General features: G+C 44.4%; 1 protein-coding gene across 1 annotated transcript in view; it reads left to right on the forward strand.

Annotated features, from left to right (window-relative positions):
- The window catches only part of LOC144798554 (C-signal-like), a 720,501-nt gene that overhangs the window by 315,727 nt on the left and 378,046 nt on the right, over positions 1 to 26,728 (forward strand). Inside the window, exon 3 of the mRNA XM_078669489.1 lies at positions 25,688 to 25,875. Coding sequence (XP_078525615.1) covers positions 25,688 to 25,875 — 188 coding nt within the window. The remainder of the gene's footprint in view (positions 1 to 25,687; positions 25,876 to 26,728) is intronic.

Consider the following 26,728-nt stretch of genomic DNA (forward strand, 5'->3'; position numbering starts at 1 on the left):
CCCCACACTCCCTCCACAGCTGCACCTCTTTCCCCACACCAACCCAAACTTAAAATCCAGACAGTCTGTCCAAAGCCCCAAAAATGCAAAAACAAAGCTCACCACCGGGTCATCCATTGGACTGTATCTCTTCACGACTTGTCCTTCACGGTCAATGAGAAACTGGGAACAAAGAAAGAGGGTGTAAGGAAGCAGGTCTGCAGCAGGGAGGGTTGAAGATAACCTGGTGGGGCACATGGAAGGGGAAGAGTCCAGTATGCTGACAGGGGAGTAGACCAAGTGATTGTTCTCAAAAGCAGATGCCCCTATAACGGCTCAGGAAGCTTGCTGAGTGGCACGGTGTCCCGTCTAACCCAAACATCCAGAAATAGAGACAGCGGGGAAGCTCAAACAGACTTCATTCGAGTCTCACGTGGGACTGGCCTGCTGAACCTGCTCTACCAGCTTCTTTGGCCCTCAATGTGCACAAAACAAATTCCAAACAGAACTCAGTTTACAAACAGCCTTTAGAGGGGGGTTAGTTGCCTCATTAGAGCAGAACGACATGGTGACTGAATCTTACCTTGGAGAAGTTCCATTTGATGGCACTGGAGGAGAAAGAAATAAGAGTCATTGACAAGGAAACACTATTTACAAACCCACGATGAAGCACAGCAGCATACTCCCATGTCAACCCAACCAGGCACCCGCCTACTCCGTAAACGGGACACAACAAACACTACTGAGGGGGCATCTATTCAGATATCTCCAAGGGTAGCCAGACTGCATGATTTAGGCACAGCTCCCCTCCATCGGGCTCCTTAATCGCCAACATGCACTTGGGAGGAACTGGTGCTAACAGGAAGAAGACCGTGAGGCCAGCGCCCGCAGATGCTTCACAGCAGAGAAGTGCTCCTGATCGAAAGCAAGGTGGCATTACAGACAGAAAGACTAAAGTGCCAAGACTTTACAAGCCGCCAGCACGGTGAGGCTCGCCAGCAGCAGAGTCTGCAAGACAGATGAAGGTCATTGAGGGAACAGCACGCCCCAGGGTATTGGGAACCCTCTGCCACCCACAGGGCAGTGGATGGGCCCTCTGCCACCCACAGGGCAGTGGGTGGGCCCATCTACATCTCAGAGCGCACCCCTAGAAGTGGGGGTCTTTCAAGCCTCGCTGGAGCACCCCACGGGCCCCACAGTGGCACAGTCTCTTCAGTGCCAGGCCAGGGCCCTCGCCCGTGGATTCGGCAAAGATGAGACGAACACTAGGCCCTGCGGCCGCAGGCGAGGGCTCAAGGCCTGCTGCACAAACTGCCCCCCTCCACCAAGAGGTGGCCTAAAGCCTGCAGAACCCCGGGGTAATGGGCCGGTCTGCTGTGGGGGCAGAGTCCAGTCTTGGCGGCCCCGGGTGCAGCTGCAGCTCTCAGGGGGGGGGGGGGGGCGGCGGGGTCTCAAGGTCCGCCTCCTCTGCAGGGCTCTCCCAGGGGGGCTCCGAGGCTCCCCGGCGTCGGGTGCTTAGTGATGGTTTCCAGGCGCGGTTCGCTCATGTCTCCGCATAATCACTTTACAGGTAATCTCGGTGTAGGATTACCGCCATCCGGGCGGGGCGGGGCGGGGGGGGGCAAAAATAAACACTGCAGAGAGGAGCTGGGGGGGGGATAAACCCTGCAGAGAGGAACTGGAGGGGGGGGGGGAAGGGAGGAGATAACAACTAGAGGGGAACTAGAGCCAAAGAAACGAGAAACAAGACTAAAACTTTAAACTGCAGACACCAGCGGCAAACGCAGGAATTATTATAAGCGATGTGCAGCACACCCAGCGCGTCTCACCGGCCCCGCTTCTAGGCGCCCTGCGCTAGAGCCCACTGCGCCGCCAGTGTCTGCCCCACAGATCACCCACCCCTGCTGCGGGTGGATGGTGCGAGCTGCAGGTGCCGATCAAATGTCTTCCATCACCGCCCAGACTCGGTCCATTGCTAACCGCCCCCTCCCTTCCTGCCAAGCTCACCACACCCCAGCCAAGCACATTGGGGGGAGGGTAGCCTTTCTAACAGGCACATGGGGGGGGGGGGATTACAAGCCTTTAGGACAAGCACATGGGGGGGGGGGGATTGCAAACCTTTAGGACAGGCACATGGGGGGGGGGGATCGCAAGCCTTTAGGACAGGCACATGGGGGGGGGGGATTACAAGCCTTTAGGACAGGCACTGTGTTCCTTCATAGCTCATTTAGGAATCCTTGGCCTGGGCCGACAGAACTCACCGGACTCGTATCTCCTCCCTGGGGCCATACCTGGGGATTGGAAGCGGTGTTTGTGCAGCCGGCAGAGCGCTGACAGAGTTCACTCGAAAAGTGAAAACACGAGGGTCTGATGTCAATCAGCGACATGCGAGCCCTGCGCAGGGGAAATATGCGGCGGGAACTGTACTCGGAAAGGCGCGCTTTTCATGAGGCTTTTTCGCAGAGACTTGCCTGTCTGTCAAAATAATGGACCTTCTGGTCGGTCATATCTGGTGAGTGGGATCTGAGTGACTGACGGAGGTGCTGTCAACAGTCCGCCCCTCGCGCTCCCGTCAGGTGCCCCCTGAAGCTGTATGGATTTCGCGCCCTGGGGCCCTCGCGCTTCCCCGGATCAGCCTGGCAGTGTTTTGATTGGACGCAAAGGCAGTGGAAAGACCAATGGGGAATGCCGCTGTCTGACTGAAGTTACCGGAGTGCCGTGGGAGTCCGGCTCGTTTATTATTTATTTGTGTATATTTATAAAGCTCGGACTTTACCCGAAGGTGTCAGAGCGTTGTACAATAGAGCCAGTTACATTACAAAAGAACCGTGTGAAGTGTAGGCACGAAGGAAACAAAATTAAAATGGAGGGAATAAAAATATATAGATAAGAGGTGGGAACAAGGAAGGATGTAAAACTGGGAGACAAAAAGAAAACAAGTCAGGTCCCGGCCGGTAGCCAATCACAGCGCGGCCCGGGAATGACGTCACGGGGGTGTCCCGGGCCGGCAGCCAATCGCAGCGCGGCCCGGGACAAAGGGGCGGGGCTTAAAAAAAGCACCAGAAACGCCCCCGAATCGCGTTTTCGGGAGAAAGCGCGATTGACAGCCTCTGTCTCCCAATGGCTAGCCTCCATTTATGGAGCTAGCCAATGAGAGGCAGAGGCGGGTCATCGATCATATATAGAACTCAATAGGTTTTTTAGCGAATGCTCACTACGTGAGCATTTGCAGGCAAAACTTAAAAATGTCTTTATCAACCAGCAGCGAGTGGAACTTTGCAGCCTTATTTAGTGTTCATCTGAATGTTTGGTAGGGCATTTGTTTATCCCACAACTCACTTGTGCAGGTAACCTTTAATGCATGTTCCAAAAATGAATAGGCTGGCGAGTGTTTAAGAAGTGAGAAAGGTACAAGTCAGTATATGTGCAACGCTAAGACACCAGCCTCCTAGGTCAGAGAAGAGGGCCTCTTCTGCCAGAACCCATCATTCACAAGATGTGACTTATCATCATTTGGATCTGGCCTTCTCTTACACGGCAACCCAGTCTAGGCAATTAACTGGGATAACCTAAAGGATGGCTGATGGCTCCGCATATAACACCCTGGAACCCACAGACATATCTGAATGTTACGTGAAGAGGGTTATAAAGACAAAAGAAGTGCAGCGCAAAATAATAAGAAAGAAAGGTGTCTTAAAAATGACTAATGGAACTCTATTCTAATTTTATTCTCAGAGTGCCCTTGTCATACTTAAAAAGCAGTGTGTAGACACTTGTGATTCTCAAGATGTCAAACACAGTGATAGGTCGACATGTTTCTGCCCTCATAAGATCTACTAGTATCGGGGCATTCCTCAGGACCAAGCAAACAAATAAAGCTGCTGCTACATAAAAAGTGTGAAAAAATATATATATAGTGAAAAAGTCACATGGAACATATTATATACTCCACCGGTCTTATCCAACTAGGCAGGAGTGGAAGTCATTACCGGGAACCTGGAAAAGAAAAACAATTTGTATACACATTTAGGGTTATTAATGTCCACACCTAACTCACTTGTAATAGATCTGCCTCTCTCTTATATGGGGGCATATGAAGAACCCAAGAGTAGTTCCAACATAGTCTATATAATACAGACACTTACCCATAACAATTGGGTGTCACCCTCACCTCTACCTGGTCACTACTCAGGGAAGGGGGCCCGCTCTGCAACAAACAGAAAACCAAAGACTATGATAATCATATATCACATCTGGTCTATTTGCTGATAGAGAGAGGCAGATCTATTACAATTTTCGGTGATTGTAAATTAATTCCATCTAGCTTGCTTGAACAGTCTGAGATGAATAAATTAAATTGGTGCAGAGCCAGTTCGCACCCCTGCTTCAGTCCCGTGTTGGTATACACTTTTCTGGATATTCTAGCTCCATTTCCAAGCTTCACGCGTACCCAGGTATTTGTATAAAGCAGTAGTAGACCCTTCAATATTCTTTCTTTTATACCCCAGGATTTTAATTTAGACCACATGAGTTTCCGGTCTACACTATTAAAAGCAGCTTTTAGGTCGATGTAACACAGGTGAAGATCCTGTTTTCTGCTTTTGCATCTTCCAGCAATGATTGAAATGGACAGAATATTTGTGATAGTTCTGATGCCCTTCCTAAATCCGGTTTGATTTTTTGGTTTTAGGTTAAATTCTCTAGACCAATCAGCTAGGTCTTTGAAGAGTAGTGAGGCAAAATATTTGGCTTCAAGATCCTGTAAGGCGATTAGCCTATAATTTTTGGGACTCGATCTGTGACCTACTTTGTAGATAGGGGTAATGATTGATCCCTGCCAACTTTCTGGGATTTGATTGTTTAGTTCTGCGTCAATATAGAGTTTCCCTAGGATCGAACTCCAGTACTCCGAGTCATATTTAGAAGTAGCCTGGGGAATGTCGTTCAGGCCAGGAGAGCCTTCACTTCTGCCTTTCTTAATTATGTTTGTTATTTCTTCTGTTGTGTACGTTGATTGATTGGTCCGCGATTTCAATTTATTATCGATATTCTTCAACACAGACGGTAATTGGAAATTGTCTATGTCATGGAGTTGTTCTTCTTTAAATGTATCCCCGAGGAAGTTAACCCATTCCTGCTCTTGTACGTGAGATGTTAAGATATTTCGAGGTCTCAACCGTTTGTTTATTGTCTGCCAAAATTTGTTGAGATTTGAATGTCTTACATTGTAGATTAGTTTAGACCAGAAACTCCAGGCTTTCACTTTTTTAAATTCCCATAATATTTTTAGGTCTTGCATAGGCAGCTCAGCTGCCTCTTCAAGGCATCAAGTAATCTGTATGTGTTGGGTGAAACGACGCCTATTGCCGGTAGTTTCTCCTGCCTCTTGCCATTCGTTAACTCTGTCATTTATTTTGTTAGCGGGCTTATCCTTGGCTTGCGACCCGATGCAGCACTTCCGTTTTGCAGGAAGCAGCACCGACCAACTACAGTTTCATTCTGCTGCTCAGGGTTCTCCATTCATGTAGGGACTACTTCCTTGTTTCTGAAAGCAGATACTATCAAGTGTTTGTGCACATGAGCACGTATTTTAGCATACATTGAGCATTAAATTGGAGTTTCATTCTTTTGCATCGACTTGCGCCTTTCATTTTAGCATGGAACCGCTTTCACTTTTCTTTGTGTTTGTGAGAGAGCACAAGTTTGAAAAAAATGTATAAGTACGCCATATTTACAAGCACGTAGTTAGTTTAAACATGTTTTGCACACGAGTGTTTTATATTCAATAGCGAAATGTATAGAATGTTAAGTAGAGTAACCATAATTATAACGGTGTGAGATTAAATGTAGAAATGTTGGAGTATATGTGAAAACCTCATGTTCTCATGTTAAAAAGAGTCATGTCCGAATTAAATGTAATTTTGGATTCCAGTATTTTGTGTAGGCCTTAGGGCAATTCACAGCAAACCTGAACGTGCTGCTAAAATAATGTGAGATAAAGTTGACATGGTTCTTTCAAAATGTACTATTGAACTTAGGGTTAAAAGTATATGCTTTATAGATGTGTTATTTTAGAAACGTATGCTAGTTAAGAATGTTTGCTGTTTAAATCAAGTTAACGTTTTAAGAGTGCAGGAACCTGCTGCATGTAAATCAAGTAGGCCAGAACAGATAATGTCATGTAGTTTAAATCGTCATGTGCTCGTTAGAGGAGAGGTCGTGAGGTGTCCAGTATGGAGCTCTGAGAGTGTTTTATGGCCTAAGATATGGTGAAGTCTGGAATTTGAGGCCCACTGCAGGACGAGCTGTATGCAGGTGCGAGGGTCCTAATCAGCTCGAATGAAAGGGACTTTGTTCAGTGGCGCCTTGCGCAGGCCTGTAGGAGTTTCCAGGAATTTCAGGGGGTATCAGCGCACGGAAGAAGGAGCCTGGGAACCAAGGTCAACTATAACGAGGGTCTTCAAGAGTACCATCATGGAGTTTTACCGCGCAAAGATGTACCACGTGAGGGGCGTCCCAAGGGGCGTTTCTATTGGAAATGTGATTTGGTATTAGGGAAAGTGACCCGGGAGGAGGGCAGAGCAGATGATTTTGGGAGCCTAAGGAAGCGGATGGGTAGGCAGATAGGCTGATCAGGAGAGACCCATTATCAGAGAAGAGACAAAGAGAAGTGCGTGATCTTCTTAGGAAGTCACCACGGCTGACACCTAGAGGGTTAAGATCTTGCTAAGTAGGGATGTCATTTAGTATAGTGTAGGGACAGACTAACCTTAATTTTTCTTTCTGTAATGACTTTGAGGTTGCAACTTGTATTCATTTTGGCAACGCTCATGTTATTAGAAGTTGTACTCATTATTTTGTTCTTCAGACTCAGACTATTCAAAAAGTTCATGTTCATAGTGATACCGATTTATCTTCTTAATCTCATTTTGAGAAGTTTGTATCTTCAGTTATCTTTGACTTTATATTAAATCTTTAAAACTTAATTTTGGTCAGTGGTCATTTAGAGTGGTGTAAGTTCTTAAATTGATTGTTTACTGCGAGATTACCTTTTACTCAAGACAGGTACCAACGATTCAGTCGACAGGAAATGGGATTTGGTAAGATAATTAGTAACCAGTAATCCCGCGTTAGCAGTTGGTAGCAGAGTGAGGATGGTTATCTTCTTGAGGAAGGTAATCTAGAGACGTTAGTTTACCCCAAGGCCCGAGACGTCGAGAGACGAGCAGCGGAAGAATCGTGTGCCGAAAGGTGCAGACGGTGCGAGAAAAGCAGCAGTATCGGAGAGTGAGTATAAAAAGGGTCATGCGTGAACAGATTGCGGTGTTTTGTGTCGTATTTGTATTGTAATGTCTTGCGGAGTTGAATGCCTGTAGTGTGAAAGAGAGAAGGTTGTGAGCGCGCGCAACCTGGTAAACTGGTAACCTGGTAAACGGGTGAACTGGTGAAATCTTAAGTTCAGGCCAGAGCTTAAGTGGTTTTGGGTGTATCGAACATCCAGGGTAGTTGTCGACCATAGTACGGAGGTCACGAGGTACCATTGACCGCCGTGGATCCAAGATAGGGGGAGTGTAAGAGTGAGTGTATGAGTAACGGACGCTGGTCGAAAGTTACTGCGTGTGAGTAACCTATCGGAGAAGGCGATTGTCTGGAAGTAAACGGAAAGACATTTCGCCAAGTTAGGGTGACAACTACAGAAAGACTGTGGGCGTACAGTCAAAGAAAGGTGATCGCTTGGACGGAAGTAATCATTTTTCAGAGTATGAATGGGATGCGTGCATGACCGAGGAGACGAGCTGAGAGAGGAGGGGAACTGCTGCGAAGGGGGACGGGTGACGTCGGCTAGAGCCGCGCTCTGATTGAGCGGTTGGTGTGACGTTAGCTAGAGCCGCGTTCTGGTTGGGCGGCTAGAGTGACGTCGGAGGAAAGCCGCGTACGGATAGGCCAGTTAGTGAGAACGGCGCTGAGATTGGTGGAATATCATCAGGAAGTAAACAAACGCGGAGAAAAGAGAAATCATGAAGTGTTTTAAGTGTTTGAAAGGGATTTTTAAACGTAAACGAAGTGAACATTATTACGGGGAAGAGGCTCCCCCAGAGGGTACGCCAGCTCATTATATGGCAACGAATGTTGGGCTGCACACGATATTGTGGATTGGGGCTTGGAATAAGCTTACGGAAGGGAATGAGGAAATGCAGTTCCCGAAGTACGGGACGTTTAAATTAGAGGTGTTACATCGGCTAAAAGCAACCATGTCCTCATTGAAACCCTCACCTAGACCAACACAGTTTGAGGCTCTTAATGCATGGATTAAGGCTGCACACGACCGAAATTTGAACAGGCGTCAACAAAGGCTGACGCGATCGGTAAGGGCAGTGCGAGATTCCAAATGGGATGAGGAGGAAAAGCGTTGGAGGGTACAGACTATTGAGGTGGAGAAAATGTATCCGATGAGGGAGGTGTCAGGAGGAGGAAACCTCATGGAAGAAGACGAGGAAAGCGAGTCGGAGGACAATCTGATAAACAGATTGTTAATGGATAGACCACCTCCGAGAGTGGAGTTGATAGAAGATAGAGGGCTCGCAAGGGAAGATGGGAATGAGATAGAGGGATATACACCACTCCCTATATCGGAATGGACACCTAGCAAAGGCGGAGAAACACCTCCAAACAACACTGTACAGAGTGTAGTGGGAAGGTTTGTGGTGCAGAAAACGCCAACCACAGAAAGGGTTGAGTCTGTGGGATTGCCAGACGCTCTTCAAGTGCCTGTTACCATAGGACCCATAGTTTCGATCTATAATTCTGAGAGAGATAGAGGGGAACAACAAAGGCAATTGGATAGGGAAAGGATTGAGATGGAAAGGAGGAATAATGTGACGAATGCATGGAAACAATTACCAGGTTCGGTAACGTGGAACACCCCATTAGACACAACTGTCGGTCCCAATTCAGAACAGGGAGGTCCGAGAGGACCAATGGATCTAAGGGGACCGCGGCCAAGATCTTTTTCAGAGTTAAGAGCTGATTTGAGGGAATGGGACGGGTCCATAGTATCTCCGAGTAACAGGACAAGAACGGAACCAGGGTGGGAAAGCAGGGGAAACGGGACAGTATCTCATTGTGGGGCCAGCGAGAGTAGTCAGAGCCGGGAAGGCCAAAGTCAAGAGAATAGAGGGGATGCATGTCCTACAAATCAGAGAGAACAGCCGGAACAAAATACTAAGATTGTAGAATGTGAGGAAATGTCCCGTCTCTGGGGGAACGGAGGAGATGAGGCGGTACGGGCTTTTCAGAATAGGTTTAGGTGCCTTCATCATACACTTGGGGAAGACGTTCAACATTGGAGAAAGGAGAACAGCGATAGGTCCCGCCACGCCTCGAATAATCAGGAATCACAGGGAAGTAGGGAAGAAAGAGGGAGTAATAGAACCTCTTACCCTCTATCCCGTGAAACTAGCCAGGATGGAGAGAGAGAGGCTATGAGGCAGGAAGGAGTGTTTCACCACCCACCCCGAGAAGATGGAAAGGCATGGGACTTAGAGAGATGGGAACAGGGGAGGACTCCCTATAATTCACCAATACCTAAACGTAGATCTCGGAGCTGGGATGGGAGAGAGGCGGATGGAGGAGCTAAATTGAGTGTCTTGAAAGCTGAAATAAAGGCAAAAAGGCTTGATGTTACCAGTTTAAAATCAGATGTTGATGAGATAATAGATGGAACATTGCCTTTGGAAAGGATAGAATTGTACGAACAGGATGAGTTATTGTTCATGGCAAAGGATATTACTAGGAAAGCTAGAGCGTTTCATGAAAAACTGACTGATTTGGCAGACAAGTATGCCGTGGATTTGTCTAGGACAAGGGCATTGCAGAGCAACCACAGATTACAGTACGCAGACCAAGATCTAGATGAGAAGAGAACTACTGGATTAAAAACACACATAAGAGAGTTGGTAACAGGGATAAGAGTGTGGAGAGAACTGGATAAATGGGAAGAAAGGTGGTCGAAAAAGGGCACGGTTAGGCGAAGTACAAATGTGATGACCCCTGAGGGAAGGGTAATGCAGATGGAGGCATTCCCTTTGCGAGAAATATCAAATGGAAATTATGTACATGTGCCCTGGAGTAGAGGAGACTTAGCCGCATTTACCAACTCATTTCCGAAGTTGCGGGACAATCCAGTCGAATGGTATAAGCAGGTAGAGAGGTTCGTTAAAATCTCGAAAGTACTGTGGATAGATTTGAACACGTTGTTTGACATCGTGGTCCCATCTGATCTATGGACCCCTTGTAAGACTAGTGTCGAATGGCCAAATGCTGAACCATTGAGGGATGCTCGAACAAATGGACCATCTGAGATTGTCATGCGAAAGTATGAAAGGGTAATAGCATGGCTGAAAGATAAGGTACCACCACAGGATATAGATTGGGTAAAAATAGACCGAACAAGGCAGGAACCCAAGGAGACAGTTCACGAGTTTTATGAAAGATTGCTGAAAACATTCAAGCAATACAGTGGACTGGATGTAATGGATCCCAAAGATATAGGGCAGTTCGTGTCAAAGTTTGTCTTGGGGTTGAGACCTGATATTTGTTTGATGATACAGCAACATTTAATCTGTTGGCAGAACAAACCACTAGATGAGATTTTACGCTATGCGAGGTACTGCAGTGACGAGATAGATTCTAAAGCCAAGAATCTAAAGGAGAAATTGATGGTGGTGCAAATGCAGTCCGCTGGGAAGGGTGGCCAGCAGAAGCAGGGGATGGGACGAAAACCAAATGGTCAGAGCAAAGATAATGAAGAAGGGCAGAGACCTAGGATAGACTTTGCCACTTTAAAGAAAACGAGAAAGTGTCATCTGTGTCATCAGGTGGGGCATTGGCGACGCGAGTGTCCCTTTAACCCTGAAAACGGAGAGCTAGAAGTAGAAGAGCAGGTCCAAGAAGACCCAGTGCAAAAAGTGACAGTCCCAAGCAGTAAGGTGGCCAAAGGGGGGACTTCGGCTCCACGGGCCCAATTCCCACAGCCACCGAAGATAGCAGCTGGAGGAAAGGTCTTTAAACAAATGCCTCTGTTTATCGAGGAAGAAAAATGTTATTACATTGATCCATTGACAGGACAACGGGTGAGCAGTGAAGAAGACTGTACCCTCGGGGCAGTTCTAGAAGTGGATCAGAGAGGGCCATTTGTTGAGGCAGAAGTGGCAGGGTGTCCCACTACGTTCTTAGTGGACACTGGGGCTACTCGTTCGACTCTGAGATCAGCGGTAGTTCCAGACTTGCCGATGTCAGGGGAAACAATTCAGGTGGTAGGAGTCGCAAATAACAGAATGACTAGTCCGTTGACAGAACCAGTATCTGTGAAAATAGGCAATCATATGAACGAACATCAGTTTGTGGTTTGTGACTCGAGTCCGGTATGTCTGTTAGGAAGGGATTTGTTGTGCAAATTGAACTGCACCATATACTGCACCCCGCAAGGAGTGGAGGTACAGACTACCGACGATGATGCTACCTTTAAGGTGGCCAATTCAAAATTCTGTGTAGAACTATATCCTACTCTGACTGTAGAAGATCTTCCACAAGACTTAAGAGATGCAGTGGCGTCAGAGGTGTGGGATTTCACAGGAGAAGATATAGGATTGATTAAAGGGGTAGAACCGGTAAAAATTCTGGTAAAACCAAATGTTGAGTTTCCAAGAACGCCTCAATACAAATTGTCCCAGGAAACGATTGCAGGAATAAAGCCTGTGATCGAGTCAATGATACAGCAGGGAATACTGAAAGAAATCGTGGGCAGTCCTTGTAACTCCCCGATTATGGGTTTGCAGAAACCTAGCGGGAAGTTTAGGATAGTTCAGGATTTACGAAAAATTAACAACATAGTCGTTTCATGTTGTCCCGTGGTACCGAATCCATCAGTAATATTGTTTCAAATACCATGTCAAGCAGAATGGTTCACAGTGATAGATCTTTGTCAGGCTTTCTTTTCAATCCCATTGGATGAAGAGAGCAGGTACCTTTTCGCGTTTAAAATGGAAGATCGCGTTTTAACATGGTGTCGAATCCCACAAGGATTCACAGATAGCCCATCCATCTTTAATCAGTTGCTGAAGAAGAATCTTGAGAATCTAGTACTGCCACAGAATTCGGTTCTGGTACAGTACATAGATGACCTACTTGTTGCGTCAGAGACAGAGGAAGCTTGTAAAGTAGATTCAATTGCCTTACTGAATCATTTAGCTGAAAATGGACATAAGGTATCTCCGAGCAAGTTACAGTATTGTCTGACAGAAGTACAGTATCTAGGGCACAGGTTAGAAAAAGGGAAACGTAAGGTGTCCCCAGAGAGGATTGAGGCGATAATGAAAATGAATGCGCCTACAACACAGAGAGAAGTTAGAATGTTCTTAGGAATGGTGGGTTACTGCCGACAGTGGATAGTTAACTTTTCACTGAAAGCAAAGCCCTTACAGAAACTGACGCACAAGGAGGTGAGTGATCCGGTACCATGGGATGAAGAATGTCTGGTGGCGTTTTTACAGCTGAGAGACGATTTATGTCGTGCTCCGGCTCTGGGAATGCCAGATTATGAAAAGTCGTTTTCACTCTATTGCTGTGAGAGAGAGGGATGTGCTTTGTCAGTCTTGGCACAGACCCACGGTAATGCCCGTAGACCAGTTGCATACTTTTCGGCTACATTAGATCCAGTAGCCGCAGCGTTGCCCGGATGTCTCAAATCCGTTGCCGCAACGGGTGTCAGCATTGAAAGGAGCGAAAGTATTGTAATGGGACATCCAGTGGTGGTGTATGTACCGCATTCAGTTGAATTGTTAATGACCAGGACGAAGACGCAGCATCTGACCAATAGCAGGCTCACGCGTTATGAGCAAGTTATACTTGCCGCAGAAAACGTGACTCTCAGGAGATGCTCTGTCTTGAATCCTGCTACTTTGATGCCATTACCTACTGTAATAGAAGGCGAAGGATGTGAAGACCACGATTGCCTTGATGTGACTGAACTATGCACGAAACCCAGACCAGATATAGTGGATGAGCCATTGTCTGACCCCGATGAAATTTACTTTGTTGATGGCTCATGTTTAAGAGACGATACTGGTCGGTTGAGAGCAGCTTATGCTGTTTGTACCATTACTGGAGTTGTGGAAGCCGCTTGCCTGGAAGGAGTACATTCCGCACAGGTAGCAGAGATTATTGCCCTAACTCGTGCCTGCATAGCAGGAAATGGAAAGAGAGTCACCATCTACACGGACAGCCAATATGGTTTCGGTGTGGTTCATGATTTCGGGCAGTTGTGGTCTCAGAGGGGTTACATGACTTCCTCTGGTTCGCCCATTCGAAATGGAGAATTTGTGCGTTTGCTGATAGAAGCATTACAAGGTCCTGTTGACATCGCAGTGGTGAAGTGTGTAGCTCATACTAAGAATACAGATTTTGTGTCACAAGGTAATAGATATGCTGATGAAGTCGCACGCTATTGTGCGGAACAAAGTTATTCTTTCTCAAAGGTGGAAATAGAAGGTGCAGAAGAAAAGACTGAATTAAGTATGATGTTAGAAACTGTAGACACTTGGGAGGATTTAAGAATAATGCAGGAGAACGCACCTGAAACAGAGAAAAAGGCATGGGAAATAGCAGGCTGTGTGCGAAGTGAAATGGATTTTTGGGTTTCAGCAGATGGGAGAGCTGTGTTACCTGAAGAATTAGCTAATCCCATGGCGAGAGAAATACATGGTCCAGTACATCTAGGAAGGGATGCTATGATGAGAGTTTTTAGGCAGACTTGGTATTGCCCGAAATTCAGAATAGCAGCAGAATCAGTATGTAAGCGATGTGTTACCTGCCAACAACTGAACGTAGGCAAACGAACACCAGTCACACTGAGTCACATTGGGAGGTCGGGGGGGCCTTTCAATAGAATGCAACTAGATTTCATTGAAATGCCAAGAGTCAATCGCCTTCGGTATGTGTTGGTGATTGTATGCGTATTTTCCAGATGGGTTGAAGCGTACCCTACACGTAGGTGCGATACACTCACAGTGGCTAAATTGTTGCTCAGGGAGTTGATACCGCGCTTCGGGGTGCCTGCCTCTTTGGAATCGGACAGAGGAAAACATTTTAACAGCGAAATAGTGAAGATGTTGTGCTCCACACTGAATATCGATCAAAAGCTGCATTGTAGTTATCGACCAGAAGCTTCAGGAATTGTGGAACAAGTGAATGGCACTTTGAAGAATAGATTGGCTAAAGTAGTGGCATCCACATCCTTGAGTTAGCCAGATGCTCTTCCATTGGTGCTCATGAGCATGCGCAGCACACCTGATAGGAGGACAGGTCTCTCTCCCCACGAGATCCTGATGGGGAGGGCCATGAGACTTCCTACAGTTCCAACTACTGCTCTATTGAATATTACAGATGATCTGATCTTGGATTATTGTAAAGGACTGTCTGACGCCATCCATTCTGTGTCCCTTCAGGTGCATGCGGCTGAAGTTCCAGCAGCGAGGAACCTGTGTCATGACTTGAACCCAGGGGACTGGGTCTTGGTTAAAAAGCACGTCCGGAAGAACTGCCTAGATGTTCGCTGGCGTGGGCCCTTTCAGGTAATCCTGATCACGAACACCGCGGTGAAGTGCGGGGGGCTGCCAAATTGGATCCATGCATCCCATACTCGAAGAGTTCCAGCACCTCTAGAAGGAACAGCTCCCATCCCAGACGAAAGCCCGGAAGTGGAAGAAGAGTCGCAAGAAGGGATTGAGGCAGCTGAGGAGGTGTCGGAAGAAGTTGGGAACGCATCGGATTCAGAAGAAGAGCGAAGGCAGGACGGCAGTGAGACAGAAGACGCAACTGAAGGAGAGAGCAGACGTGAATACGACTCAGACTCAGATCCGTATCGGAGCGATCAAGAACCAAGTGGGAGGACAAGGAATAGGAGAATAAGGCTTGGAGCTGCCACTTGGCCAACAAGGAGAAGAAGGCTAAGTTTGAGGTCGGCCCAGGAAGAAACGCTTACTCCTATATCCGAAGACTCAGATCCAGAAGAAGATATCCAGGATCAAGCCGAGGAGGGTCTTAGAAGATCAAGTAGGGTGCGAGTGCCTAGCAGAAGATACTCTACTCCCGACTGGACCTACCTTGTTGCAGATGTCTGGGAGACACAGAACAGGGAGGATCAGGGAAGTGGAACTGATCAGAACTGACCCGATCATCACAGTGCAAATAAAGTTTCTACTGCCAGGAGCGGAGACCGAAAGGTTGCTGACACTCAACATCGTTCATCCTGCTCTCCTGAGTGGAATAAGAAAATTGCTTTTAGAGACAGTTGAGTTTCCAGTTTGCTGTTCACGATATCCAATATTGGAGGGAACTCTTCTTCGTTTGGAAATGCTTGAGCGAGTAGTAGAAATGTTAGGAGCACTTATTGTTGTGGACTAATATCATATTGCGAATGGCTTCAAGGGGGTGCAGATCTGGAAAGGTGAAGAAAGTGATCTTGATTAGAACGAACCCCTTTGTAATTGTGGATATAGAACTGATCGTACCAGGATTGGAAATTGAAAAAACGCTAACTCTCAATTTCGTCCGTCCACTTGTCTTGAGCGAAATAAGGAGAATAATCCTAGAAAAGGTTGACTTTCCATGTTGTGGTACGAACTGTCCAGAACCTGAGGGAATGATACTTCGGATGGACATTTATGAAGAAGTAGTGTCACTCCTTGAGTCATACATAACTTCAGACGAAAATAAGACTTTTGAAAAGAAATTGTAAATTGTTGCAAGATAACCTAGCGCCGAGTGGAAGAAGAAAAAAAAAATGGTAGGGGTTTCCTTTTAGCGGATGGAGAAGGGCTAGGGTTGTCTATATTACTGGACTTTGAATTGTTTTGCGGAAACAAATTGTCAAGCTTCCAAGTGTTCCAAGAAAGACATTGCAAGAGAGAAAGACTTTGTTTGAAAAGAAGAGGAAGTGAATGCTGGAAGAAAGTCGAAAACTACACTGTTTGAGAACATGGAGGCTGGCAACCCGAACCGCAGGGCAAAATGTATAGCTGTTACATTTTTAGGAGTAGTGGTTTCTCTTATTATTTTAGTGGTAACTGTTTCATTCCTAGCGGGACACGAAGGGGATGGAACCACAGTTAAAGAGGATAAGGGAGTGTCAACACCGAGAACTACCATTATTAAGAAGAAGGGAAACATCAATGAGAAAGACAAAGCGTTGTTAGATGCAGAAGTAAAAAGGTTACACATGGATGAGTCACAGGGGAATTACAAGTCAAATGCTTATGCTAAGTTGCTTTATGAATATGTTGATGCCATGGAGGTAAAGGATTGCTATGTCTGTATGCAATTACCAATTTCGGTGGAGGAGGGTATCAAATACCATCATCTCCCGTTGACATATGGGATAACGTGCAGTTTATTGTTAAGTATGTTTTATGGACGAGACGGATTTGAGTATTACTTCTCGAATTTCGACTCGACATTGCCAGAGGTTCCGAATTTCAAGCATTTGAACAAATGGGACTACTACAAAAGCGAAGACAGATTACACAAATGGTTTATTCCATGGAGAACGTTAGATACTTCACATGCTCGAATAAACAATCTGACTTGTCAAATATCAGAAGTTGAGAAAAAAGTTTATAGCACAGGTAGATACTAGATACAGGAAGCAGAAGGTATTGAAGGCATCAGGACAAGGAGAAACAGATTGGACCAAGGAGGAAAGGGCACAACAACGAAAAGGTAGTATTGGTCCAATTGCTTTGGATAAGGAGAAACGGGGGAAACTGTGCATTCACAGGAGTTACTCCTATTATGAAAACGTTTATGTAGGACAAGTAAATTGTGAACATGCCTTTCAATTGGAGTACTACTCTAAGAACTTCATGAAAGGGATGCAAGCAATACCAAATGTATATTTTGTATGTGGAAGATATGCCTATGTGAAGTTACCAGATAATTGGTACGGATCATGCTATCTGGCTGTTGTCTTCCCTAAAATATATCATGTTGAGAATTTAGACACGCCTAAGAAAGAAATATCAACTAGATGGAAGCGAGGGCTGGGTGCAGCAGAAGTAGTTGGAGATGTAATAGGTGCTGCATTTCCTTTCTTAGGATTGATAATGAATGACATTAAGATCAGGAGGTTAGCTACAGTCGTAGATAGGCTATCTGCCAGTACTGCAAGATCCTTGATGCTGATAGAAGGGGAGATGCAATCGATTAGGGCAATGGTTCTTCAGAACCGACTTGCTTTAGATGTTCTGTTAGCAAAAGAGGGAGGAGTCTGTAGGGCCTTGAAGGTACAGGAATGCTGTACTTACATTCCAGACAATTCAAAGCCTCTAGAGAAGTATATACAAAACATCACTGCCATACACTACGAAATTGAGGACCTGGCAAAGGTAAATGTGTGGGAAAAAGTAGGTCATGGAATGGGTAAAGTTGGAAGTTGGTTTGCCAACTTAGGAAAGGGTATCGTTTGGTACATATTGAAGCCCATCATCATAGTAGTGATTTGTGTAATCACTTTGTGGGGATTGGTGCGTTTGTATCAATGGTATAGAGCAAATAGGTTACAGAGAGCTATGAAGAAACAGGAAGAAGAGTTGACAGCGATGCAGGACACTCAATATAAGAGTCTGAAAGCATTAGAGAGTATGAAAAGAAGTGGTACTGCCCTGTCTTCACTTTAAAGGTTCTACATTTTTAGTGTCATGGTAATGATGACCCCTGAAGGTCATCAAAGGGGGGACTGAGAGAGCACAAGTTTGAAAAAAATGTATAAGTACGCCATATTTACAAGCACGTAGTTAGTTTAAACATGTTTTGCACACGAGTGTTTTATATTCAATAGCGAAATGTATAGAATGTTAAGTAGAGTAACCATAATTATAACGGTGTGAGATTAAATGTAGAAATGTTGGAGTATATGTGAAAACCTCATGTTCTCATGTTAAAAAGAGTCATGTCCGAATTAAATGTAATTTTGGATTCCAGTATTTTGTGTAGGCCTTAGGGCAATTCACAGCAAACCTGAACGTGCTGCTAAAATAATGTGAGATAAAGTTGACATGGTTCTTTCAAAATGTACTATTGAACTTAGGGTTAAAAGTATATGCTTTATAGATGTGTTATTTTAGAAACGTATGCTAGTTAAGAATGTTTGCTGTTTAAATCAAGTTAACGTTTTAAGAGTGCAGGAACCTGCTGCATGTAAATCAAGTAGGCCAGAACAGATAATGTCATGTAGTTTAAATCGTCATGTGCTCGTTAGAGGAGAGGTCGTGAGGTGTCCAGTATGGAGCTCTGAGAGTGTTTTATGGCCTAAGATATGGTGAAGTCTGGAATTTGAGGCCCACTGCAGGACGAGCTGTATGCAGGTGCGAGGGTCCTAATCAGCTCGAATGAAAGGGACTTTGTTCAGTGGCGCCTTGCGCAGGCCTGTAGGAGTTTCCAGGAATTTCAGGGGGTATCAGCGCACGGAAGAAGGAGCCTGGGAACCAAGGTCAACTATAACGAGGGTCTTCAAGAGTACCATCATGGAGTTTTACCGCGCAAAGATGTACCACGTGAGGGGCGTCCCAAGGGGCGTTTCTATTGGAAATGTGATTTGGTATTAGGGAAAGTGACCCGGGAGGAGGGCAGAGCAGATGATTTTGGGAGCCTAAGGAAGCGGATGGGTAGGCAGATAGGCTGATCAGGAGAGACCCATTATCAGAGAAGAGACAAAGAGAAGTGCGTGATCTTCTTAGGAAGTCACCACGGCTGACACCTAGAGGGTTAAGATCTTGCTAAGTAGGGATGTCATTTAGTATAGTGTAGGGACAGACTAACCTTAATTTTTCTTTCTGTAATGACTTTGAGGTTGCAACTTGTATTCATTTTGGCAACGCTCATGTTATTAGAAGTTGTACTCATTATTTTGTTCTTCAGACTCAGACTATTCAAAAAGTTCATGTTCATAGTGATACCGATTTATCTTCTTAATCTCATTTTGAGAAGTTTGTATCTTCAGTTATCTTTGACTTTATATTAAATCTTTAAAACTTAATTTTGGTCAGTGGTCATTTAGAGTGGTGTAAGTTCTTAAATTGATTGTTTACTGCGAGATTACCTTTTACTCAAGACAGGTACCAACGATTCAGTCGACAGGAAATGGGATTTGGTAAGATAATTAGTAACCAGTAATCCCGCGTTAGCATTTGCGTACAAGAAAACATTAGAATTGTGTGTGCTGTAAAAGCTTTTGGATATCTTTGTATTTCCAAACTGCGCTACAAACAAGGCGCTCCAAATTCTATGCTGGGTCACCCCCGCTGACCAAACAGAAAGTTGAGGTGGCGTGGTTCTACTCTTTGCCGATGAGCACAGCTAGCAGGGTTTGGCTAAGGTTACGGAGTGGAGCAAGCAGTCACATCTCATCACAGCCCCGACTTCTATACATTGGTGCAGTTTTGTTTCTAATCACACTCCATTGCTGCATAATTTTTTACACTGAACCTCCTTTCAAAGGCTGGACTGCACTTTTGCTTTCAAGTATTAAATCAGCCATGTTAAGCATAGGCCAATAAAATAAAGGGGAGGCTCATTGTACATTTTTAAATATATATATATATTTTTATTGTGCGATCACGGCGTCCTCTAGGCGCTAAAAGGGAGCATAATCGCACCACACTGCACGGTCTCATAGGCAAGCCCAATGGCATTGTAAATGCATTTTCCTCTTCTCTTCTTTCATCTCTTTCCTGTTTCTCCTCCCTCCGCCCTGCCGGTTCCTGTTTCTTCCGCACCTGGGCTACAATTACTGCAGCAGGGAGGATTGGTGGAGATAGCTGCCTCTTTGCTGTTGTCTGCCACAGATGTTTGTGGCTCAGAGATACTGAATTATTTCCCTTTCAGGCAGGAGGATAGCTTTTATATCAGCAAATGCACTCCATATAGCGGGCATTGCGTGCCTACTGAAATCTCATTGGAAAATCGCAATTTGCTAAATTGTGAAAAACAGTGGGCCATAGAAATTACAGTCATTGATGCCAGAGACAACGCCTAAAGCATCAGCATGAAGAGGTCCAATAGAGTGATGCCAAAATCAAGAATTTTTAGAGTTTTAGAGATGATAGAAGAGCATTGATTGATTCAGGCCTCCTGGCAAGATGAAAGACTGATGGTAAACAGAGCAATCTCAGTTGCTAAGGAATACAACATCAGCACTGGGAGCAGAGGATTAGCATTTAAAAAACTTTCACAAGAATAAGTGGAAAGCAGAATAATGAAAAGCGATTTCTGGCACAATCTCCATCCAGTCACTGTCAATCAGGCCAGAGTTGTCTTCTATGGAAAGTTGAGGGCAGGCATTCGTCGTTCGGCCAGGAGCAGTCCCACACTGGCCCTTTAAAGAGATAAAAATAAATAAAGCATAGACCGTTAACTATGAAAGTAAAACTCAGTATTAGATCCTCAGCAGGAGCACCAGCACCGCGTGCTCTAGAATGTCATGTGCAAAAGAGGCGAAGGTAGTGTACATGTACTATTCCTAATTACCAATGGGTTACACTCTTTGTGGAATTTGGGGGTCTAAGTGGATAAACAATTAGCTAAAGCTTGCCTTAATACGCCGTCAGACTTTAGGATTAGTGCTAGTGAACATAGTGCCACGCTCTTCCCGGAATTTGTGTCATACGCAAAATCTTCGGGTAGCCCTTGGGTGTGGTCAAGGTTAGCAGGCAGTGGCAGGTGGTGACCCTCAACAGTGGAGGGCATCGACTCCTTCGAGAATGGAGAGACAAACCCAGTGACAGGCACTGTAATACATCACAATGCCTTTAGGCTCAAATGCCAAAGTTCTCAATCATAGCTTCTTAATGGAGTTATGTTTATACGGGCCCCTGACTGAGAGCTCTGGAGTTGAGGCTGAAGGCAATTCGAGTTTCTCACAGTGCCTGTCAGTGGGCCAAAAAGATAATAAATTAAACAAGCATTTGCAATGCAATAGGTCTCGCATTCACGCAAGTTTGAGCTATTAGCATTGTAAATGACAATGCCTTTTTTTTATGTTTTGGATTTAAAAACGTAAATAAAAGCCATTGCCATTTCAATACTAATAGCAAATGCTTGTTTTAAATTGTATTCTCATTTGTTGAAATGTTTTCCAGCTTAATCCCTTGGCTTTATCTTGTTGCAGTTTCCTTTGAGCTTTTCTTAGTTCATTCCTTAGCATTTGCAGATCTTTTGGTAGATTTTTTGTCTGTTCATATCTTTTGACCCTAATTTCTGAAACTTTCATTGTTTCTGCTAATTTGTTTAAGAATAGCGACCAAGCTTATATTCTAATAATGGGTTCTGTTTTTTGTTCGGCCAAGAGACTCTTTATTGTTAAAAACAAGTGTACTTTGTTTGTATTTGTCCATTTCAGACGTTTTAAATTGATTGAGGTAATATCACCCTCTGGGGCGTTAGTAAGTTGGTATCTTGGTGTGTTTAAGTTAAAGATGACATGCTGTATTGAATGATCACTCAAGGGGGTAAACTTTATGTAGAAGCGAGCTAATGTTGTTAACAAAGGAAGGGTTATAAGTGTGAAATCTAACGTTGAGTGCGCCCTTGGACCGTGATATGTTTTTTTCGGAGGACGATCTTCGTAGTTTCTTCCGTTAAGGACCCGCATACCTTGGAATTCAATATCTGTGACTAGTCGCTGACCAATGCGGTTAACACAATAAGTCCCTGTGTGATGTTGCTGTGGCACACACCAAAATGAATTATCTGCTGTTAAAATTTCATCTTCATACGGTGTGAATATCAAATTCGAGTTAAAATCTCCTGTTACTATTAAATTCCAGGTCAGCCCACTACAACATAGTCTTGATATTGATTTAATTAAAAGGGCACTTTTGTCCTTTTTTATATGAGCCATAGGTTGTGTGTAGTAATTGATTAGTAGTATCATATTGCCTGTACTTAAGTTTTGATCTTGGAAATTTACAATTTGTATGCTGGGATCCGGAGATTTCAACTGTTCCGTTGTTATTTTTAGAGCTGTGGATACATACACAATCAATCCTCCTACTGCGCTGCCATGATACTTGCATTTTTCCGCAGCTACTGTATAATGGACGTAACCCGCTATCGGAATTTCTTCCTGCGACCAAGTTTCTTGTAGGGCTATCATTTCACAATCTGCCCACTCCTTAATTGGGAGGCCTTTGTCAAGCAGTCTCCTGGCTCCTGCTATATTCCAAGATAACGTGTAATGCATTTGTATCAGGGGTGAAAACCATAGCTCCCTTATGTCAGACACTTTGGTTGTTCAATATACTGGGTATCCAGTTCCATTGATCTTGATTTTAGTCATTCTCCCCATGTGTTCCTTTTATTGATCCGATCGGGGTCTGGGCTATATCACTCCTGCCCTTTGCATTATGTAGAATTGAGTATAACTGTGCAGAAGGTGTCTTGTGATTTGTTTTCCTTTTCGTATCCTGCTGTTCAATTTCTTTCAATGGAATGGATAACGCGGTCTTACTGGTTCTTTTAATTGAATGCCCCAGGCAGAAAATTGTTCAGAGCTGCTTATTATAAGCTGTGCTAACTCCAGTGTCTGCCAAGTTGTTAGTGTTCGTTCTTTTAATATGTTGGTTTTTCCTGGGAAAAATTGGACTGCTGCGAGATCTGATGATTTTTTGTGTTTTAGTTCCTTAATTTCAGCCAAGAGCTTCAAGTTATTGCCTCTATTTAAAATATCACAATTTCCCTGTGTTTCATATTCCGGGGACCATATTAGCTGGTGATCTATCTGGGCACTGGTTGTCTTTCCTTTTTTGATATCTTTGTCCTCCATTCTCTTGATCTGAGTTTTAACTTGGTTAGGAATGCCGATACTTAGTTGACCATCATAGGGACATTGCTGCTTAGTTTGTTTAGGATTTTGAGGTGATGCTAAAATTCATTGGGAGTCCTCTTCTTTTGCTAGGTGACAAGTTAAGGACGTTGTTTTTACTTTCTCCGCATATGTAATTGTCCTTACAATAGATTTCCAATCATTAGTGTCAGTAGGTTTACTGGTTACCCTGGATATACCCTCTGTTCTTGAGTGCTTGACAGAGTGGCTTGCTTTATAGTAACACCCCGTTTTGACATATTTAATTTATCCTAATGATTGTCCACCTCCTTACCTTTCTGTTTTTAGCTAAAGAGAGTACAAAAATACCTGGAAGCACTGCTGTATTATTTGTTCTTTCAGAGGAATGTGCATTTGGAGACATAGCTTTTCAATAATGTTAGGGCCGTGTGAGTCTGATATTTCCTAACAAGCATCAAGGTGTACCCAACTAAAAGTATAGGGCAAGCTGGAGCTCCTGGACAGTGGTAACAGGCAGGGTTAGAAGCATGCATTTTCAATTATTTAGAAAAGTACGCCCAGTCAGCATTAGAGCTCAGTGAGATAGTCTTGACTGTGTTGTCCACTGTAGTCCAGTTCCTCTTCACAGCAATGTAGGGCAGAAAGGCCACGGAGAACAAGCTAGCATAACCCAAACTTAACATCAACAGACTAGGCTTAGGGTGAGCAGCGGCAGTAGAGTTTCTAGTAGCCTAGGCCCAGCAGCAGAACTTGTGTGGAAAAATTGAGGAATCACGGAAAGCAGGCTAGATAAAAGCATCAATTTGTAGAGAAAGTGGCAGAACACTGAACAACATGCAATAATAAGGCACCTAAACCTCCAGAAAGGGAAAGTTTGGAACTTTTTGAACCATGAAACCGGTGTACTCCATGGTGATCTATATAGCAGGGAACCAATGATCTCTCTTTCTTTCTCCTTTTTAATGAAATAAATAGAAATGGTTTCACAAATCTAATGGTATGAACATTATGTGCAAGGATTTATGTGCTGAACGACATTGTAATTTGTTTTGGTCTACTGAGATGTACAATGCCCATTGTTAAGGTTCAAGCAGTAAAGATTTTAGCTAATGTTTCTAAGTGGCTGTGGATGTAGTAGGTTCAATCAGTTATTTGCCAGATATGGTATGGGATATGTGGATGGCGGTTGATTATGTAGTGTACCAGATTCCAGAATTTTCTGACAGGTGGTGGGGGGCCCAACATCTAAAGAAATTCAGCTGGGGGGGCTCAACCTAAAAAAGTTTGAAGACCTCTGCCTTAAGGCACTTGTGACGAATTACCCTTTGGTCTGCACTTATTGGATCCCTACACCAAACCACTTCAGACAGTTGTTTCGCAGGAGATTAATGTACTGCTTTTTAGTTTGTATTTTGTGTATTCAATCACATATGTTTACTTGCTGCACTGCTGCACCAGCACTTTTCCCTTATGGAGCTACCTCTAGTATTCTGTATGTAAATATTCTAAATACATCGGAGCAGATTTATGAGCCCCTTGCAACACTTTTGTGTTATGTCACTTTTGTGAGGCAGCGGCGGCGTAAACACTGTGGCCAATTTACAACTTGATGCATCTAGGGAGATGTGTCACGTTGTAAAGCCCTCTGGCAAATTCTACCTGTGTCAGGTATAATGTAGGCAGGGTGGGCGTTCACAAGCAGGAAAGCCTAGTATAAGTGACGCATTGAAATCTGCAAGCTTTCACTGCGTCACTTTTAGGATGCCACTGCTTCACAATTTTACGTCTGTTTGAAGCAGGCGTAAGGAGTGGCGCAGTACAATGAGTAAAAGCCTCCCCATGCATTGCTGAAGTTGCATTGTGGTTGCGACACAACTCCATTAATGCGTGACTTTTGGGCCAACAGATGCATCAGAATTTCGGAACATCTGTCAATCCTTGCACCATGAGGCGCTGAATTTTAAATACGGCGCAACCATGGTGGCGCAAGGGTATCGCAGGCTGGCACAGGGAAACTGACACATCTCTACAGATGCATCAGTTTCTTATAAATCTGCCCCATAGTTTTTTCAGCACATGCAAGCAATATAATCTAAATGGTTCTGGCTGTGTTATTTTTTCTTATATGATGTATATGTCTTTGTATGTCTATCTGTAAAAAGGTTTCTCCCCTTACATAATTGATTTTCGGGGGATTTATACCTTAATTATACAGTTATTAAGCAATTGTTTCTTGAACTAAGCCCTTCTTACCCAACATGACTATTTGTTTCTTTTTACTAGTGTACACTGAGCAGCAGTGATCAACCACCTTACACACTGAGCTAGCAAATTAAACTGTAATTTGTTAAGTTAGCTACATTATGATTCAGTGGCTCAAGTGTCAGCTCTTATCAGACATGGATCATAATTGCAGCCCAGGCTGCTTCCTTTATTATACAAAGCTTTTAGAAGTTGCCAGATATACACAGCCACATATTAAAAATATTAAAATATTGAAACATCTATAATACGAAATTGCATTCTGAAAGAGCAATCATTCTGAATATGCCATGCCCTGTCAAGTAGGAAAATGCCTGACAAAACAAAACAAATGCTTGCATAAAAAAGATCCTCATGTTACTTTCAATAAATATGTTACTGTTATGTATAAGTAAACCTCATGTCAACCCAGTCAGCACCAATCCCTTGTGGAACTGTATGGCTCATTGCTCAGGAGAATAACAGATTCATACACAATGCCACCATTTTGTTTGGAATGCAATATTTATGGGTGCCCAGTTTTACTGATTTCATGCTCTCTTTTTTTAGAAGCTACAGATCCTACAAGTGTCATCAAAGCTGCAAAGGAAGTAGAGGCACACCTCAAAGGAGTCGGTCTAAATGTGCTGATCAACAATGCCGGGATCATGCCTCTAAGCACCCTTGAAACAGTGGATGGCGAAGACTTGCTGCATGTGTACATGACCAATGTGGTTGGCCCACTGCTGATCACCAAGGTAGGACTACACCAAAAAACTGCTCTTCTTCAGAAGGTTTAGTAAATGGTTGAAGATCTATTTAGAAAAGCAACTTTGCTTTCTCAAAGGCTGTTTTTTATCCTGAAGTAGCACCTTATGTCAAGTAGGAGCAGGGGCGTAGCTAGAGCTTGTGGCGCCCGGGGCTATCCCTCAGATTGCCGCCCCTGACATCCGTAGCCCTGTGAGTGTGTGAGCTTAAGTCTCGACTCGAATTTTGAATCTCACCTCATTGTCAAATTTCGGGCACAAATGCTTCTCACATGTACCATTGGAATGCTAGTTTTACATTTGTCTATTAACTAGTGGAAGTAAGTGTTAAGTATCTGAACTTGCAGTTGTAGAGGGCTGCGCACAGCACCCCGGGGCCACTCGCTTAATTTTACTGGTGTGATTTTTTAAAATACTTTCAAACATATTTGTCATCCTGCCTGACAGTGACCGCTATGGGTGTCTCACAGGCTATCCCGTGGCTTGCCCAGCAATCATGCTATCACGCACATGCTCACTGTGGCGGCTGGAGTCCGTGAGTCAGCTGACTAATTAATTTATGGTATAAGCCTGAGGCAATTGAGATTTGTGTTAGGGCCTCTCATACCCTGTTATAGTCTGGGTCCAGGTCCCATGTGGGACAGAGAGAGCAGCATGGAGTTTAGTGATACTTCTCTCCTGGTTTATTATTTGAGCTCTCTCCAAACAGCCGCAATGCCACATGTTCACAGACCGGTGCTCTCATCAGCGTGCATCATGACTGTCACTGGAGACAGACTACTTTTGTACTTACCTGTGTGAATCTGAAGATGGGGTGTTGGATTTAGGGGTCTTTCAACATCTG

Source organism: Lissotriton helveticus, chromosome 12 (assembly GCF_964261635.1).
Source record: "Lissotriton helveticus chromosome 12, aLisHel1.1, whole genome shotgun sequence".
Lineage (NCBI taxonomy): Eukaryota > Metazoa > Chordata > Amphibia > Caudata > Salamandridae > Lissotriton > Lissotriton helveticus.